Source organism: Vulpes lagopus, chromosome X (assembly GCF_018345385.1).
Source record: "Vulpes lagopus strain Blue_001 chromosome X, ASM1834538v1, whole genome shotgun sequence".
NCBI classification, from domain to species: domain Eukaryota; kingdom Metazoa; phylum Chordata; class Mammalia; order Carnivora; family Canidae; genus Vulpes; species Vulpes lagopus.
Window position 1 is genome coordinate 121,054,282 of NC_054848.1, and position 20,087 is coordinate 121,074,368.

Consider the following 20,087-nt stretch of genomic DNA (forward strand, 5'->3'; position numbering starts at 1 on the left):
TAAAGTTCTTATAGATGAGATGTTAGTGTTGCTTATGATTTTACTTTTTTAAAAGGTTTTATTTATTTATTCATGAGAGACACACAGATCAGCCTGCACTGGGCTCCACTCAGCGCAGAGTCTGCTTGAGACACTGCCTCGCCCTCTGCCCCATGCACTCTGCCCTACTAGGGCATGTGCATGCACACACACTCTTTCTCTCAAATAAAAATTAAATAAATAGAATCTTTTAAAAAAACCAAATAATCCACAGCCAGGGCACAGTGGAGGTGGGGAGATAAAATGGGAGTGGCCAGGAGACTCCCACTGCTGAAGCTGTCATGTTGGGGGGGTGGGGGCTATCCTTTTCTGCCTCTATAAATGGTTATGTCATCTACGTCAACAAAGCTAGTAGCAGCCCCGGGTTGTTTCCAGTGCCTGGCCAGTGCTGAGAGCCCCCAAGTACCAACTAATTGGGTGTCCTCAGGATGCGTGTCCCCCAACCCTCTCTGTTCCTACTGCATAGCCTATCTCACTCTACTCTGCCACCGCCATGCCCGACTCAGAACACAAGGTCCCTGAGGCCAAAACTGGGCCTTCTCGTCTCTTAGCCTGAGCTTGGCATAGCCTACCACACAGTTGGGAAAATCCCACAAAACCCTTATCACTATTCAGGGGATACTGAGAAGTGCTACCATTTACTAAATACTCCCCATGTGCCAGAAATGATGTGCAGAACATCACCCGAATCACCTCAATCCTCACACCAGGGAAAAACTCAAGAAGTTAAGTGATTTTCCCAAGGTTACCAAACTGCCAATAACAGACCCAGGATCCAAACTCAGGTCCAATTCCAAATCCCACTCTGGTCATACCAGCCTGCCTCTCAGGGCATGGGTCACTATGGAGAGGAGGGGGAAGTGGCCATGGTTAAAGCATGACAGAGCCCAGACTGGCCACTGGCCCCTGCCCAGAGTGTATGCACGCACGCACGCACACCCCAGTAGTGACATAGGAATCAACTATCTGCAGACCTGAACATCAGGGAGATGCAGCGCTGACCTGAAGGCAAAACAGAACCCCTTGATTGCCTCAGAGGGTCTGGATGGATTTTACCCTGTGGGTTAAAAGGGACTCGACTGCCTTCAAACAGACAACCTAGCCTTCAGATCACTGGCCATGAAGGAGAGGAACCTGGCAGAGAAGCACAAAGGCAGCCCCATCTGACTGCAGGGGCTGACTGCAGTGACACCATCCAGCCCGGTGGGGTAGGCAGAAAAGAAGAGATCCCTGTGGATCAAATTCAGGTCATTACACATGGAGGGGTAGACCTTCCTGCATCTGGATGGTGAGCACTATTCTGACTCTGACACTTTAGCAAAAGTAGAGAAAAGTGTGGCCCTCTGAACACTCGAAACAGCCCAGTAGGAGCTGCCGTGTGGCTACACTCCCAGCGATTCCAGAGGGACGATGGCCAGCTGCCAGTCTCCAAGCAGGGATGTAGAGACCAAGGATACGAGTGTGCAATAATAATTCACTAGCCAGAGCCCACAGCTGCCCAGATCAGCACTCAGAAGCAGCCTGTCTTAGACCAGAGGCCCCCAGTGAGCACTTTGGGGGAGTCTAGACCCTGTGTTTTTCTAACGCCCCTGGGGTCCCTACTGTGGGAGCTCAGGAGACCTGAAGAGGTGGGCTTGCAATCTACAACACCTGGCACAGCAGTCTGACAAGTTCAACCTGGGTGCAGGCCTGACGCTGTCCCAATCTCCCTACCCCTACTATACAGGCCCTAAGGTTTACGCAGCCCTTGGCGTGTGCCCGGCCCTTGGCGCAGAGCTGACTGGCCTACAGGAGAAAAGACCAGGTTCCCATGCCGCCCCTCACAGGCTGCCCGGCACCTAAGCCGGCTAATGGCGCAGACCTCACAGAGTAGACTCAGCATAAGAAACCTCAGAGAAGCACGAAGAGGTGATGTTATTAGCTGGGCCACCATGAGAAGGGGGCAGGTTTCCAGGCAGAGGCCACAGAAACACTTGAGGATGGGGACCCATATGGCCAGTTCATGACCTGGGGAGGCCAGAGCACAGAGCAGAGGGCTGCAGGGAGGGATCACATCCTGAAAAAACTGGGTGTCAAGCGTTTATGCCAAAGGTGCTAGGAAGGCACTGGAAGCAGGGGTAGCAGGGTCAGTTTTCCAGGGAAAGGGGGACCAACTGGGGGAGCAAAAACAGCATCAGGAAGCCCGGCTGGAACAATCCCAGCACCACTGGAACAGCGGTTCCAAGGACCAGGAGGAAGGCAGGCTCAGGAGGTCAGAGCCCCAGGCTGTTGAATGGGTATAGTTTCACTTTCATAAGGTGAAAAGAATTCTGGAGCTTGGTTGTACAACAGTGCACAGAGACTCATCAACACTACCGACTCGGACACTGAAAAATGGTTCAGATGGTTAACTGGACAATATGTGTAATTTTACCACAATTTAGAAAGACCCACATGGGAAGATCACATGGGAGAAAGAAAAAGGACAGAGCACCCTCCCCCCACCCCCCTAGGCTTCTGGGCTGGGAAAGCAGTTCTCAAACTCAAGAGAAAGGAGCACAAGGACCTGGGCAGGGAACAAGCTGCCCACATCAGCGCTGAGGCGCAGTAGACACAAGACCAAAGCCCAGACCCCGCTCCCACCACTGCAGCCAACTTGTTTAAAGATGCAATGCTTTCCTTAAGCACCAGGCCAACTTCTCCAACGAGGAGGCCTGCTCCACCCAACTCCACACCACCACATGCTCCTGCCCCGGGGCCCTGTGAGGAACCAGGACTGCCACCAGTCTCTCTTCTGAGCATCCCTCTCTTCCTCTGTGGCACCCACATCCTCCAACCTGCAGTCTCTAGGTCTCTACCCCAGGCTTGCCTCTCCTGGCATGTTTCCTTTCCCCTCCATCTCAAGGGAAGTAGCCGTGCTGTCAGCACATCCCTCTCCGCCATCCCTCAACCCTTCCCTGAAACTGCCACAGCACGCCATCCTGCTGACCAGCCACCTTTCAGTGAGCTCTGCCGGCTCCCTTCTCTCCCAGCGCACCTCTGGCACTGCCACTCCGTGAGTGCCCCCTGGCAGAACCACCAGCACCTCAGCCTCAGAAACCTGGCATTCCTACCAGCTTCTCCCCTTCTCTCATCAGTACCCCTCCAACTTGCCCCTCACCACCCCTGCTACCATGCCCTGGTTCAGGCCACCGGCAGCTCTCCCTCCAGTAACCTCCAAGTTGGTCTCCCTACATCTAGGCTCTCCTGCTCCAGTCCAACCTCTGACCACTGCTCAAACATGCACACACATCTGTGACCATGGGGCAGTGCCACTGGAGCAACCCAGCCCTCAACCACATGGAGGTTAGGTACAAACTCAAGAACCAGCATTCAAAATGCTTCACCCCAGTTCTCACCACTCCTGACCCATCCACCCTGCTCACTCAGCCCACCCTTCCCCGCACTCCACCGGAGCCTACTGGGGCTCAGTCCTGCCAGTGCAATGTGTGCTAACATAGCAACATTGGCAGATGCTTCAAACAGCAATGAGAGGCCCATAGCACCTGGCCTAGCTGATGAGCATGCAAAACAGCAATTGAGGGAGGTTTTCCATTGTTTATGACCAGAAAAACGGGGGAAGACGGACTCAATGTTCAACAGTGGGCAACTGGTGCCAGCATGGAGCCCAACGGGAGCCCTGAACTCACAACCCTGAGATCAAGATCTGAGCTAAGATCAAGAGTCGAATGCTTAACCAACTGAGCCACCTAGGCACCCCCCTGATCCTGTTTCTTAGAAACAGGTAAAAGCAGGCAGACTCTGTAGGGAAAGAACCCAGGCATGGAAGTCACATTGTTCTAGTTTGATTTCTTGGCGCTGCCAACAGGCAGCTGTGGGGGCTCAGGAGAGGTTTTTGAGCTTCTCTAAACCCCCGTTTCTTCTTTGGAGAGCTGTTAAAATTATTTTGCGGTATATGGAACACCTAGCAAGTGGTAGCTGCGATCAAGGTATAAAAACCTCTAGGAAGATATACGGCAAAGGTATATATAGGTCAGCAGCAGTTACAGTAGTAGTAACATTTCAAAGAACTTATTTCACTTACTTAAAGCCTCATCTTCCTCCAAAGACTATGGTTATCAGATGACCATCTTCAGATGGATGAAAAGGGACTCAGAACCATCTAAAAGATTAGAGTCATGAGACTCGTGAAACCAAGACTAATGACGAGGACATGCAGGGAAGTACACGTTAGCTTACAGATAGCACAAGACCCTTTCTACCAAAAGCCAGGCAGTAACTACTTAGAGAAAAGAAATAGCCCAGTATCTGGTCTACAGTCAGAGGTGGGCTGAAAACCAACAACCTAGTACTGGCAGCTCACACCAATGCAGACAAGCTGGAATGTGAACAGTCGATTGGAACTAGGTGAGAACCTGGGCATGGCCACTTCTTAGAACCTGTGCTGCTCAAGCCACTCCATCTCTCTCGGGCTGCCCTTTTCCATTCATAAGCCCCCGGAACTACTCAAGTCATTAAAGCTCTTATTGGTTTTGAAAAAAACCAGAACCCAAACAAAACACACAAACAGCTCACAAAGAGGAGAGGCCACATGGCTGCAGTCTGAGATAAGCCCTCATTGTAACAGGTTGTGAACACTTCAAGCAAAAGGGGAGGAGCTAACCCAAAGCCACACCCTGACTTGGTGGAGCCAGTCTCCTGACTTTCAATTTTGAGTCCTTCTTCAGTCACTGTCAGCCCTCCTAAGTGTAGATCTGTACAGAATGGCATTCCAGGGGCACCCCTCTTCTGTAACTCCAACACGGGGCAGTAAGGGCTACTCACATGCACACCTCTGGCAACTACTCTGTCGTCTTCTTTCTGTGGCAATAACCCAGCTATTGTCTCATGCTGAATAATGCTCACGTGTCCACCAAGCTAAGACTGAGTGGGACCCCACAAAACAGCTGTTGTAATATAACCAAACCTGACCCAGCAGAGAAAGAAAGAGACCTCTCTCGCTCATTCCTTCACAGGTTTGCATACAGCTAACCAGAGTTACAGCTGGTTCAGGGGAGCCTGGCTGGCTCAGTCGGTAGAGCACTGACTCTTGATCTTGGGTTGAGTTCGAGCCCCACACTGGGTGCAAGGATCATTTAAATAAATAAATAAACTTTAAGAAACAAGTTAGTAGCTCATCTGTGTAAAATTTCAGAGAGGGCGGGGCACCTGGTTGGCTCAGTAGGTAGAGCATGCAACTCTTATACTTGGGGTTGTGAGTCAGAGGCCCACATTGGGTGTAGAGACTACGTAAAAATTTTAAAATATTAAAAAAGAAAGCTCGGAGAGGCCCATAAACAAAGACTTATAGAACAAAACAAGGAATGAGCCCTCTGCACTGGGCAGATAGTGTGTGCACAGATGAGAGAAGACATTCTTCAAAGAGAAAGTGTGTCAAACATTCTAGGGCAGGCACAGCAGTCTCTGAACCACCCAGGTTAAATGAGGAGAGCAAGACCGTGCTCCCGGTGTTTTAGATGCATCTGACTATATCCAGACCCAGAGAAATCCTATCCCAGGTAGTGAAACCCCTCGGCACAGCCAGAGCTGCCATCCAAAGTGGGCTCCAGGAAGTGCACGGTGCAAATGTGCCAGAGCAGCGCTATCCAAGCACACATGTGCATGAGGCTCACCCCGGAGCTTGTTTGCCAGAAGGCCAGGGGACGGTCTAAGGTTCTGCATTTCCAAGAAGCCTCTAGTTCCCACTGAGGCTACTACTGGGCTCCAGGCCGTCAGAGCAGCACGGTACCAGGGGAGCAGGACACTACCGATCCAGTTCCAACGACTAAAAAGAGTAAGAGGCAAAAAAGAACAGAATGCCTCGAAGGACTGATGTCTGAGAGTGGTTGTTAACAGTAAAAATTTGGGGTACCTGGGTGGCTCGGTTAAGCGCCTGCCTTTGGCTCAGGCCATGATCTCAAGGTCCTGGGACCGAGCCCCACATCAGGCTCTCTACTCAGTGGAGAGTCTGCTTCTCCCTCCTCCTCTGTGCTCTCCCTCTCTCAAATAAGTAAAATCCTTAAAATAATAGTAACAATAATAATTACAGTGAAAATTTCAAACCAGCTCATGTATCTGAGAACAGGGAAGTGGTGAAACACACAATGGTCCCCTCACATGACAGACTACATGACTGTTAAAAACAAGAGAGGTCTGCATGAGTCATGGAAAAATCACTAAAACATATCATTGAGTGAAAAGGGGCAAGTCAAAGCAGAGCAAAAAAACCCCAAGGCACTTATGAAAGCAAAGTTACACATCATATAAAACACTACTTTAAAAGTTCGGAAACATCCCATTATTACCCGTCTTCTGTGGATGAGACAAAGCGTTCATTCTCGTGCCTGACATTTCTGTATTATTTGAAGTTTAGGGGCCTTTATTTATTTTATGATGAGCAAGAATAACTTTATAATCAGAGGAACAAAGACTATAGTTTTGTTCTTAAAGTATTTCCTGCAAGCTACATACAGGTTGTGTGGACATCAAGTCTGGACAAGAATTTTCCATAGCTAACGTTGTGCAAAGAGAAGTTGCTCAAGGACCACAGCTGCCACATAGGATCTGAGCCCTAGACTAGGGAAGAATATGTATTTCTAGAAAATTCTAGAAACTATTCAATAGGTCATTTTCAGGCAACTGGTGAATCCACACTAATCCCTGAGAGTCACTGTTTCCTTTTCTAAGAAGTTGCACAAGACCAACCTTGCCTGTTTTTGGATCGGCTACTGGACAGGGACATGGGAGGGTGTAGCAGAGCATCTTCTAGCCACAACAGAGAGGTAAGAGATCTGTGGCTGCTGGAACACACAGGCCCAACTTGTCATGTCTGACTTGTTTAAAAGGAAACTCAACCGACTGTTGCATGCTTATGAAATGGACAAGTCACAGCAAAGTGAGGAGGCAGCTAGTGGGGCAAAGGGCAGAGTGGGACTGCAAGAGCAGATTGGAACGGCCGGCCCAAATTTCACTCGGTTCTCCTAACTTCTGTGCGTCCTTCAGGGAACAAGCAGGGTGTGTAAACAAGGACTGCTTCTCTCCAAGGCTACCCCTCTGAGGTTACAAAGGAAACTGCCAACTGCTCTTGCTCTGTAACCCTGATGGTGACGCTGTTACCTGACTCTGCATTCGTCAAAACACTCCTAGAACCCAACTCAACTCTCTGTACTATCCACCAGCATTAACTCAACCGCGGGAATGAAGCTGGAATGCCCAAGCACACAGTGTTGCGGAGAGAGGACAAGTCGCGCATGCACTCACGCACCTGGCATGCTGGCCACCCACTGGCCCCTGGCTCAGCCACACAGTATCTGCCCCAGAGGTGTCCTGGGAGAGACCACAAAAACAGAAGCATCAGAAGTGTGACTTCAAAGACAGAGGTGCGGAACAAGCACCCACTCCTCCATCCACCACCGCGATTGCTCCTGAACTGGCCACCTGCAGTTTGCCAGCCTCTCTGCACACGTGGGGCCCCAAATGCAATCCTCCAGATAGTGCTGGCCGACACAGAGCTCAACAGGGCTAGAGCACCTCCATCCTGGCGGCCCCAGCCTTCACGAAGGGCACTAGGAGCTCCTGCAGTTCTGCCAGAACTCCTTCTAGGGTGCAGGAAGCCACAACCCCACACCTGACCGAGTCCCTGACCAGCCACAGCTCCATGGTCCTCTGTCAACCTGTAGGCTTATTTACACAGGTGTCCCCATTCAAAACTCGAGTCTCATTAGAACTGGCCCCATCACTGAGTCTGTCTGATAGCTGTGGATTCCCAGCGGGAGCTAACCTGCCTGCTGCCCACCACCTCAAGTCCATCTCTCCCTGCATCTGCTGGACAAGCCACCAGCGTCTTCAGCAGAGAAACGCCAGGCAGGCTGAGGGTGGCTCCCAGCAGCAGCCACTCACAGCAGTGAGGATCCCACCTGAGTATACACCGTGAGGTCGGCACCCTGCTCACGCTTCGGTATCCGGTCCCTAGATATCCAACGAGAGACTGGCAAACACTGTGCAGAAAATCCACCATGGTGAAGCAGATGGAGGGCAGGGCAAGCCCGACAGAACTCGTTCTCTATTAATTCATGGTAACCGAATGGTCCCTCCCTCTTCTCTGAAAGCATACAAGCTATCCTTTCTTCCTAAGGTGGAGGTGCACCGTTCCCGGAGGTACTGCAGTACCCAGTGGATGTATGGAGTAGAAGGAACAAGCTCCTACTCCACTTCCCTGCTGGAAAAACACATTTACTCTACTGTTCTCTGATAGAGTCCACTCCTAAACTGGTAGGAACAGATACTACACTTGACCTTGGCCAAAAGGCCAAGAAGCAATACCAGATGCTCTTTCTAGAACGTGAACTGAAATCAAGTCAGACCCTCCTGTTCTACTTCCATCTTCACCGGCCTTCTCTCTCCTTTGGAAATTAGGATGTTTGCCTGTCTGCAGCCTTCCAGCATCGATCCGACCCTGCAGCTCCTCAAGGACTAACAATTCCACCTGCAGAAGACCGCCAGAGCCTCTGGCCACGATTTCATCAGTGTTAGTGAAAGCTACATTGCCCACCTGGGATTTCCATTCTCTCATTCCAAGGCTTCCTTTATCCTTGACCTCCTGCCCACCCTTTCCTTATGTTACATAAAAACATCAAGGAAACTACCCTTGCCCCAGGTCTTACTGTGTTTCATGATCCAGAGCCCACTGAGGGCTTTGTCTTCTTGACGCTGCTTTTCTTAAAGCTCTGCGTGCTCTCCTGGAGCAGTCCTTAGTTCTCTTTCTGTCCTTCCTATCTTTCATAAAACATAGGCTTGCCTGGGAGTCCCCTCCTACCCTGCCGCCCCCCAGCCTCTGTGGGCTATTTTTTAAAAATATTTATTGAAGAAAGGCAGAGAGACACAGAAAAGAGAGCACATGCGCGGGCACGCAGCAGGGAGAGGCAGAGGGAGAGAGAGAATCTGAAGCCAACTCTGCACTGAACACAGAGCCTGATGATCCACAATCCTGAGATCAGGACCCGAGCCGAAACCAAGAGTTGGACACCCAACCGACTATGCCAGCCAGGCACCCCCACCTCTGCGGGCGCTTTACACACAGTGAACTCTTCCTCCTCCCTGGAGCTCACCTGTAGTTAGACTCAAATGTGGACCTGCCTCCCTTTCAGTCTCAGACCACAAAATCATGCTTCTTTTTTAGAGCTTCCCGAAACCCTCCAACTCCAGGATACCTGTCCTCCCAGCCTTTTCACTGCCTGACTGAAATTTCCAGTTTGAAGACAGCATGCTTGCAGACCCCTTCAGTGATCCAACAGACCACCTGGTAAAGCTCTGTCCTTCCCAGCTCCAACCCTGCCACACTCCAACCTGGACCCAGAGTGGTGAAGGTCACCTGACTGTCTTTTCCTCTGAAAACCTGAAACCCAGGCAGGCCGTCATTCTAAGGCCTAGTGAAAAGGGGCATCCCGGAGACCAGAGGCAAAAGAGGCTAACTCAAGAATTTACACACTACCCTGCCAACCTCTGGAAGCCCCTGGCCTGAGTACAATGTTTACTCCCAGCCAATCAGCACACTCAATGGCAGCCAGGCCCCTCTGATGAGAAAGAACCCCTGTGAGCAGAAGGCCTCCAGACTCAAATAGGCACTTGCTATCAGTTCAGTCTTACCCAGGCTAGCCACCCACACGGCCCTGACTGAGGCCCTCAGTCTCACCAGAAAACCCACCAGAAATACTCGGGCTGCCATGGAGCACAAAATGCTCCTGCAACAAAACTACAGTGGGGAAGGCACTAGGGACAGACACGGTCTCAGCCTCGTAGTGCCACTTCTGCTCACTCTTCTCAGGTCAGGTTCCCATGCCCAAAGGTCCCTATTCCAGTGGTCCCTTTAAACTGGCCTCCAAAGACCCTCTCCCAGAGGGCAACACCTCATCACTCACTTCAGCCTACATAGAGAAAGCAAGCTGGGCATGTGTTTGCCTTAAAAGAGCACGTGGCAAGTTACGGCAGAGCCAGGACACAAGTCTTCTGCCGTTCTGGTCAGACCTTTCCCACTCACCACACTGCCTCTGGGGGAATGAGGGTCCCCAGTTCAAGGCCACAGACTGAGTAAGCCAAAGTCACTGGCTAGCCCACGAGTCCTTTCCCAACCCTAAGCCCCTTGTTCCTCCTCACTCACAAGGACAGCAGCAAGGAAAAGCCAGCAATATAGAGATTCCTCTGGGCACGGAAAAGCTTCATGTGGAAGTGTTCCACAGCCCCAGGATTATTCTGCAGGTTCACCTTCTCTGTCACGTCGTCGTACTTCCGAATCTCACGTACAGCATCTGCAGCACAGAAGAAACACAAGGGCATCATCAGCTCCTTCTCAGACAAGACCGGATTGTCTAGGGGAGACACGTGGCACAAGTCAAGGTGACCCCACTTCCCTCACATCTGTCACCCCAGGTATCTCCCCTTCTATGCACACCTTGAGGGGATGCCTTGTCAGAAGCTTGGCCTCGAGACCCATTCTCCGGCTTTTTTCATGTCACTCCCTGGCCCCATTCCTACCCAGACCACAAACTTGCTCTGTATCAAGGTGCTAACCAAGTCTGAGGTGTTGCTGACAACAGCCATGGAGCCCTCAGTGTCTGGTTCCGTCTACCTCAAGTCGGGCTGGCCATCAGCTACCCCAGTGACAAGCCAGGGTCATCCTGTTCATGTAAATCCCCACGAAGGAGGCATGAGCAGCCTAGGAGTCAAGACCCCAAAGCCACTTGCCAAAGGCAAGCTTTTCCATTTCTAAGGTTCATGAAGCGTTTTACTATTTAAACTGCCTTATTTGGGGCAGCCCCAGTGGCGCAGCAGTTTAGCGCCGCCTGCAGCCCGGGGTGTGATCCTGGAGACCCAGGATCGAGTCCCATGTTGGGTTCCCTGCATGGAGCCTGCTTCTCCCTCTGCCTGTGTCTCTGCCTCTCTCTGTGTGTCTCAATAAATAAAATATTTAAAAATAAATAAATAAACTGCCTTATTCTAGGAATGGACATCATTAAAATGTCCGTATCTCCCAGAAACACCTACAGATTTAATGCCATCCCTATCAAAATACCAACAGCTAGAACAATCTAGCTAGAACATTTTTCAGAGCTAGAACAATCTTGAAAAACAAAGTAGGAGGTATCATAATTACAAATTTCAAGTTATATTACAAAGCAGTAATAACTAAAACAGTATGCTGCTGGCATGAAAATAGGCATCGATGGAATACAATAGAAAACTCAAACTCACAGCTGTATGGCCAAATAATCTTCAACAAAGGAGGAATGAACATCCAGTGGAAAAAAAATCTCTTCAACAAATGGAGCTAGGAAAACTGGACAGCCACATGCAGAAGAATGGAACTGGGCCATTTTCGGGACACCTGGGTGGCTCAGTGGTTGAGCATCTACCTTCGGCTCGGGGTGTGATCTCAGGTCCAGGGACTGAGTCCCGCATCAGGCTCCCCACAGGGAACCTGCTTTTCCCTCTGCCTCTGTATGTCTCTCATAAATAAATAAATAAAATCATTTAAAAATTTTTATTTTTTAAATAATTCTTTTTTAAAAAGATTTATTTACTTACTTATTTAGTTAGTTAGTTATTTATGATAGATGGGGGGGGGGGGAGGCAGAGACACAGGAGGAAGGAGAAGCAGGCTCCATGCCAGGAGCCTGACGTGGGACTCGATCCCGGAACTCCAGGATGGCGCCCCCCTGGGCCAAAGGCAGGCACTAAACCGCTGAGCCACCCAGGGATCCCCTAAAAATTTTTAAAAGGAAAGAAACTGGACCATTTTGTTTCATCAGGCACAAAAATAAACTCAAAATGAATGAAAGACCTAAATGTGAGACCTGAATCCATGAAAATCCTTGAAGAGAGCACAGGCATTAATTTCTCTGACATCGACTATAGCAACATTTTTCTAAATTTGTCCCCTGAGGCAAAGGCAACAAAAGCAAAGACAAACTACTGGAAGTACGTCAAAATACAAAGCTTCTACACAGTGAAGGAAACAATCAACAAAACTAAACTGCAACCTACAGAACAGGAAAAAAAAATTTTTTTAATTAAAAAAGCAAATAGAACGGTCTTATTCTGATTAGAAAATAAATGTATAGGGGCAGCCCAGGTGGCTCTGCGGTTTAGCGCTGCCTTCAGCCCAGGGTGTGATCCTGGAGACCCGGGATGGAGTCCTGCATCAGGCTCCCGGCATGGAACCCGCTTCTCCCTCTGCCTGTGTCTCTGCCTCTCTTTTTCTGTGTCTCTCATGAATAAACTACAAACCACGAGAGCAGAAGTCTTTTCTACTACACCCAGGACCTAGCACAGTTCTGGGTGCATAGGGGGCATGCAAATAACTGAATTGTGAGCAGCCTCTACTCCTGAGAGGCACCAATAGAAATACAGTATTCCAGTATACAAGTATATTTACATATTTGTCTATACTGTAGAAAAGGAACCATTTACTACTCCCCACCCTTTACCTGAGACATCTTTTTAAGTCAGTACATAAGGATCTACCTAGAAAGGTTTCTTAAGAGAACTGCCCCCCCCAAACAGGAGAGAACAAGGTACCGCAGTACCACAGTATATGGATACTGTTTGGTTAATTTTTGGTTTCAGACTATTTTTTGTTTTTTAAAGACTTCATTTGTCAGAGAAACAGAGCACGCAGATGTGCTCTTTTGCCGAGTGCAGACATGCTCTTTCTCTGAGCGGCAGGCAGAGGGAGAAGCAGGCTCCCTGCTGAGCAAGGATCCCATTGGGAGAGTTGATCCCTGGACCCGGGGATCACGACCTAAGCCAAAAGCAGATGTTCAACCGACTGAGCCACCCAGGTGTCCCAAGAGCCTGCTTTGTTTTTTAAGCTGATATTACGTTATTAAAAAACCTGCCTCCCTTTACTGGTGTCCTTGTGTTAATCTGTATCATGAAGCAAGCATCCTCCTACCCTATTAGTAGAGATCTAAACCAGGCCAAAAACATGCTATTTATTATGAACTATATGTTCCTGTCCCTTGCCTCCCTCCCAAGATTTTTATATTGATAACCTAACCCCCCAAAAGATGGTATTACAAGATTACGAGGTGGAGCCTCTGGGAGAGTTAGGTCATGAAAGTGGGGCCCCTGTGAATGGGGTTAGTGCCCTTGTATATTTTTTTAAGATTTTACTTATTTATTCATGAAAGACACACACACAGAGAAAGAGAGAGAGAGAGAGAGAGGTGGGGGGCAGAGACACAGGCAGAGGGAGAAGCAATGCGGGACTTGATCCCAGGTCTCCAGGATCAGGCCCTGGGCTGAAGGCGGCGCTAAACCGCTGAGCCACCCGGGCTGCCCAGTTAGTGCCCTTATAAAAGAGACCCCACAGAGCTCTCTCACCCCTTTCACCATGTGAGGACAAAGTGAGAAGGCTTTATGAACTGAGGAACAGGCCCTCACCAGCACCAAACCTGCCAGCATCTTGATCTTGGACTTCCAGCCTCCAGAACTGTGAGAAATACACATCTGATGTTTAAGTAAACAGTCTATTATATTTTTGTTATAGCAGCCCAATGTAAGACCTAAAATTGAAAACATTCATATCCTTGGATTCATCAAAATTCCACCTCTATGGATTTATCCTATGTAAACATTTGCATAAATATATGACCTTACCGATATACCTATAAAGAATTGAGGGGTGGCTCAGTGAAGCATCTGACTTCGGCTCAGGTCACGATCTTGGGGTCCTGAACTAGAGCCCCATTGGGCTCCCTGCTCAGCAAGGAGCCTGCTTCTCCCTTTTCCTCTATCCTTCCCCTACCCCCTACTTGTGCTCTCTCATGCTCTCTCTCAAATAAAATATTTTTAAAAAATTGAATCACAGCAAAACGTGTGTTATGATACCACATAATATTTATTTTTTAAGATTAAAGATTCTGAGAGAGAAAGAAAGCACAAGTGGGGGGAAGGGCAGGAGGAGGAGGAGAAGCAGACTCCCCGCTGAGCTCAGAGCCCGACAAGGGGCTTGATCCCAGGGCCCTAAGATCACGACCTGAGCCAAAGGAGGCAGCCAGGTGCCCCAGGATACCACACAATGTTGAAAAAGGATGAGATTGCTGTAAAAAGAGATCTAACACAAAACAAAATGCACAATCCAAAACAGGGTGTACTATAATCTGAATCCAATCCCAAACAGTATATAGTATTTTAATAAAGATGTCAGCATCAAAAATGCTTATGGACATGTACAACAAAGCATCAATGATCATTTTTCTTGCGATACGGGATTATGGGAGGACTTTCTGGTTAAATTTCTGAATTTTTAAGAACATGTGGGGGATCCCTGGGTGGCTCAGTGGTTCAGCACCTGCCTTTGGCCCAGGCGTTGTGTCTGGAGTCCTGGGATCGAGTCCCACATCAGGCTCCCGGCATGGAGCCTGCTTCTCCCTCTGCCTGTGTCTCTGCCCCCCTCTCTCTATGTCTATCATGAATAAATAAAATCTTAGGAAAAAAACATGTTATTTTGTGATTAAAAAAAAAAAAAAAAACCAAAAACATGTTTGGAGTGCCTGGGTGGCACAGTCAGTTAAGCATCCAACTCTTGGTTTCAGCTGAGGTGATAATCTCAGGGTCATAAGACTAAGCCCCAGGTTGGGATCCATGCTCAGTGCAGCCTGCTTAAGACTACCTCTCCCTCTGTCCCACCCCGACCACACTCAAGTTCTTGATCTCCTTAAAATAAATAAATCCATAAAAAACAAAATACTAAAATAAAACAAAAACGTGTTTTTCTGTTCCATCATCTGCATCCAGGGACCCCAACACCCTAAGGACCACTTTGGTCAATGGCAGGGAGCAGACTGGGGATGGGGGTTTAGGCCACTAGTCCAAATCACGCAACACTGTGCTGCCCTCTGTATCTCAAGGCTCTGGACCAGGGCAGCTGACCGTGGATGCCCATCAAGCCCACTCCCTCACCTTCCCTCTTAGACCTGCCCAGACTCCTCCCCCTCAGGGGCCAGCCAGGGCTGCAGCTCCAGCTAGCTATGCTCATCACCTTTCATCAAGATTCCTGCTAGCTGGGCAGCCCGGGTGGCTCAGCTGTTTAGCGCCGCCTTCAGCCCAGGGCATGATCCTGGAGTCCCAGAATCAAGTCCCACATCCGGCTCCCTGAAAGGAGCCTGCTTCTCCCTCTGCCTATGTCTCTGCCTCTCTGCCCCCCCCCCTCTCTCTGCGTCTCATTAATAAATAAATAAAATCTTCTAAAAAAAGTAATCTTATAAAAAAATTTAAAAAAATAAAAAGAATAAAAAACATTTCTGCTAGGTAACATTTATACCCATAGAAGTCTTAACACGCTTATCTAGATCACACTTCTTACTGTTACGGTAGGAAGGAGCCAGTCATCAAAACCAGTGTCTCTCTAGAACTTCCAAGTTCCCTGACCTCAAAAAAGAAGAATAGCACCTCTGCCAACTCCTAGGTTCTCACAGGACCTCCTTGGCCGATCAGCTATGCCAAGACATGTGGAGCTCATGGATCCTTTACAGAGGAGCAAGGCCCGGAGGCAGCACCCTGGCAAGCCTCTCCCCACCCCCTTACCCCTATCCTACACCTAAAAGCAGAATCACACATACTCCATTCCACAACTCTAAAGCCTGGTTTTTTAATGCTCAAAGGATGACACCCTTATTTTCTACCCTTTCTGGCCTCCGAGACCACACAGGGAAGGAACTCTGACTGCAAAGAGCTACTTATGGGGCCTTGCCAAGTATTTCAAGAACAGCACAGTATGCACATGTGGGCAGCTGATGCCCACCCTATACAAGTGGGAACGGGTAGGCTGCACCTGGCTTGTTCAGAGAAGTCTGAACATATTCTATCAGGCGCCAACACATTAGGGAGGAAAAATGCCTAATGCTACAGCTAGTGGATGGTGCCTTATACATTCCCCCCACCCCGCCCCGCCAAACTATAGCTCCCTGGCCTCTGATCCACTGCCACATTTCTCCTGGAGACTCAGAGAGGAGTGCTCTGAGCCTAAGCAGGTATCAACACCTTGGAGACAGAACCACTGTCTGCCACAGAACCCAGCCAATACTTTATAAAGTCCAAGCTGAGGGATATGCTGACCACTTAGTACAACAAAACACATATTTAACAGCCAAATGAAAGCTATATTGCTGCCTTTGGTCTCCAAACAATCACATCACCACGTCACAAAATGCCTGCCTTCCACCTTAGTACCATATAAGGCCCCAAGCCTCATCCCTGAGAATGCCCTGAGACCAGCTTATCTTTCAAGCCTGGTTAGTGTGTACCTCAACATGGTGTTTACAGAACTCCACAGTTAGAAGGACCCATAAAGACCCTGAAGCCTGACCCAATCCAGAAGGCTCTGGGATACACTGCCAGACCTCAGTCCCCACTATGCTACAGGTCACGGCAGCTTCCTTTCCAGCCCCACTCCCTGACCATTTGGTCACTCGGTCCCTTATTCACAGCCTGTCTACATAACTGAAAAGCAGTGCTGCTTAAACCAAGATCAACATCAGCCAGTCAGCCAGCTTCTCTCGGATTAAGTTCTGAAACGACCTGAGGAGCCACCCCAAAAAGGTGAAGTGGTCATCACAGGGTGCACAAAGGCTGCCGGTCAAAGTAAAGGCCCTGCCAACAGTCAGGAGCACTCTCTTCGGGGATGAGGGATCCTCCTTCCAAGAGGAAGACGGAGGCACTGAGGTGGTCTATCTCGGAGAAATCCAACTTATAGGCTATACATGGAACACTGCACAAGGCTTTACAGCAGAGGCCATGCTGTGGCAGAGAGGCTGGGGCACGTAGCTGCCCTCAGCCATGGCTCACTCACCAATGACCAGCAGCACAAGGATGACAATGAGGACTACAAAGAAGGTGTTGCCATAAGTTACTACCAACTCCACCAGGCGGGACTTGAAAATCTTCTGCCATCTGTGAAGGAGACAAAAAAAAAAGCTGTAGAAACATACACTTGGGACCCAGGACCCTGAGAACAGAAAGCCAGTCTTGCACTCGTCTCCAATGGCTAAATATCCTGAACGGCCTCAGCCTCAAGTGTCCTCAGTTCTTCAATGTAGGACATCTGTTTGAGAGTGTGTGTGTGTGGCGGGGGGGAATGCTTGGCCATATACAGAAATTCCTGTGAAACCACTCTCTTAAAAACCCTAGTAGTAAAAAGAAAACAAAACACTAGTAGTCTCTGGGGAAGGCAACAAAAATGTTCTTTTTTACTATTATTCAAGGATAATTAACATATGGCTTTCAAAGGCAGCGAAACAGAAAACTTAAACTTTTCTTTGCATTCCTCTATGTAATGTTCAAAATGGTTGCCACATACCCATTATTTCCTCAAACAGTTTCTCCACATGACCAAAGTGGATTCATGTAGACCTCCACCACCCTGGATTATTATGAAGCTGACCCAAGACTTCCCTTTGTTTCTTTCCATAAATACTTCAGGAGGTAACTGTTAGAAAAGAGCCTTTAGGAATGGTTAATGCAATCACGATGCTATCACGAAACCTCAAGAAAATGAACAAGAATCCCTCATTATCAGAGCCAGAGTCCCAAAGTCTAATTGCTGCAATTTTTTTTTAACACTTGGTTCGTTTGAATTTGAACAGACAAGGTTCTGACTCTGCATTTTTGATAAGTAGCTTCAATCTCTCCTCGCCCTCTTCCACCTTCTTTCCCAATCGACTTTCTGCAGAAACCAGGTTGTTTTTCCCACAAAGGTGCCCAGATTGCAGCTCCAAAAAGGCCTCTGTCTCTATATTTCCTCTGAACTGTATGAAACGCAAAGAAATTCAGATCTGGCTTTTGACTAGAATATGTCCTAGACAATATCATATGCTTCCTATTTTATCACGTCAGAGATAGTTTTTGTTTTAATTGTTTTTAAGGGGCAGCCTGGGTTGCTCAGCAGTTAGCGCCGCCTTCAGTGCAGGGCGTGATCCTGGGGACCCGGGATCGAGTCCCATGTCAGGCTCCGTGCATGGAGCCTGCTTCTACGTCTGCCCCTCTTCTCTCTCTCATGAATAAATAAATAAAATCTTTTAAAAAATCATTTTTAAAAATATAAAGATTTAGCCTTATTTACAATCGTCTAATTAAAATCAGAGGATGTTCACATATTATGTGTAATTAAACATTAATTTCCAATTAACTTTTAACAGATCCTTGCTCATTAAAAGCAATATGGCTTCATCTCTCATAGGCTGAGTAATGCTCACAAGGCTGCTATGCAGTGCCAGCGGGGCTGCTTAGAAGGACAGAAGTTACCAAATCAGCTACAACATGACCCCATGGTGCAAGTGTTCCAGATGCCATATTGCCACCCCCTTGAACCCCCGAGGGAAGGCAGAGGGTATCATTCCAAGGAAGAAACATAATCAGAGAGAGGTCTTCTCTCTTTTGGAGCATTCCGAAGGCCAGAAGGCAGTGTGCACGGGAAAGGAATTCAAAAAGATGTGACAAAGCAAAACTGTGTGGAAGGTTGGCAATAATAAACACAACCCCTGCCACCTCAACCCCAGACAGGTTCTACCTGTTTCCATCTGGCCCCAATTCCAGGGTCTTACCAACTCTGCATGCACAAGGTTTTGGGGCTCAGCAACAATCACCTTTTGCTTGCCTGCTTGCTGCACAGACCATACCTTTTGGGAGAAATGAAGGGAATGCAGAGAAGCAGCACAGCAAAGACCTCTGCATAGAGGAAGGTGGCGACTGCAGTCCACTGCAGACTCATGCTGTTGCTAGAAGGTTTCCAACAGTGGGATGCGAGCTTGTTTCCTGACAGGACACAAAAGGGACAGAAGCTGTTGTGAGAGCTGAGCAGCCGCTGTTTACCCTCTACCCCAGCAGTCTATTCGGGTCTTTTTAAGCCACTGGCTGAAACTGGCCTCGACTTAGCAGGGATACTTGGCCAACAGTGCTCAAAGGCCTGACAAACTCCCGTTTGCCAGGACAGAATTGCTTGCTGCCTTCCAGGATGCGCATTAAGAGCCACCTTTCCGGCGAATTCCTCTCCCGACGGAGTCCAGCAAACTCCTTACGCCTGCTTAACTGGGAAAGTGTTAATAAAGATTATATAAACGGGAGAAAATTCTCGACATCCATCAGGCACACTCCCTTCCCAGTCAGCCTCAGGGCGGCAGTGTTTCAGTAACGCACTTTCTCCAGGAGCCGCGGCGCCCCCACACCCAGCCCCAGGGAACCCCGGAGGCCCTTCCCTCCCGAGCCTTCTCGAACGGAGCCGAGAGAAAACCTCCGGCATCCCTCTCTCGGGCGAAAGCAGGCGCTAAAAACAAAACAAAACAAAAAACCTTCCGACGCCGCCGTTCATCTAACTCCCGAGGCGGTGGGAGAACTCAGGGAACCTCCGAAAAGCCACAAGAGCGACTCCTACCGGGCGGGAGTCGGGACCAAGCGCAAATGCGGGTCTCGTGTTAAGTATCTCCTGGCCCCGTCTAGAGAAAGTTCTAGAAAAAGCGGTCCCCTGAGAAACCGGAGGAACGAAGCCCTCACGGCAGCGCGGGTCGGCCACAGCCGCCCACCCGGCTCCGGGCCCCGCGTTGCCCCGCGCGGCCCCCGACGAGGCCCTAGCCCGCCACGCCCTCCTCCAGCCTCAGGCCGGCGGCCCGTCGCTCGCGAGGAGCTTCGCCACCGCCCCTCAGCCCCGCGGCTGGCCCCCACGCCTTCACGCCCCCAGAGCCCAACTCCGGCCGCCGCCCCGACTTCCCTCCGCGTAGCCCTGCCCCCGGACTCCCGCCTCTCCGCGCTACCCGCCGCCGCCCCCGTCGAAGGCCCGGAGGACCGGGCTGTCCGCAGAGCCCAGCCGGGCGCGCAACCACGCTCACCCAGCTCCCCACAGCCAACGCACACGCCCCGTCGCCGCCGCAGCCGCCGCTACCAACGCTCCCACACGGCCCTGGCCCCGCCCCTTCCCCCGCGGCCGGAAACCGGAAGCATCCGCCGCGCCCCGCCCCCCCGCTCCCAGCCGCACCCAGGCC

The 20,087-nt window shown here is 49.7% G+C and overlaps 1 protein-coding gene and 1 non-coding gene across 3 annotated transcripts in view; both read right to left on the reverse strand.

Annotated features, from left to right (window-relative positions):
* BCAP31 (B cell receptor associated protein 31) overlaps positions 1 to 20,085 on the reverse strand; it is a 29,491-nt gene extending 9,406 nt beyond the window's left edge. Inside the window, exons 1-4 of one of the 2 annotated variants that reach the window (XM_041741086.1) lie at positions 19,935 to 20,085; positions 18,732 to 18,867; positions 16,907 to 17,007; positions 10,214 to 10,361 (exon numbers count right to left, since the gene is read on the reverse strand). In XM_041741086.1, the coding sequence (XP_041597020.1) occupies positions 10,214 to 10,361; positions 16,907 to 17,007; positions 18,732 to 18,823 (341 nt within the window). In that variant the 5' untranslated portion in view covers positions 18,824 to 18,867; positions 19,935 to 20,085. Of the gene's footprint in view, positions 1 to 10,213; positions 10,362 to 16,906; positions 17,008 to 18,731; positions 18,868 to 19,859 lie in introns of both variants that reach the window. The other variant, XM_041741087.1, reaches the window with a different exon arrangement.
* On the reverse strand, positions 8,193 to 8,377 carry LOC121483694. Its single transcript, XR_005985810.1, has one exon. It is a non-coding gene; the product is annotated as a U2 spliceosomal RNA (small nuclear RNA).
* Positions 20,086 to 20,087: the final 2 nt, after the last annotated feature.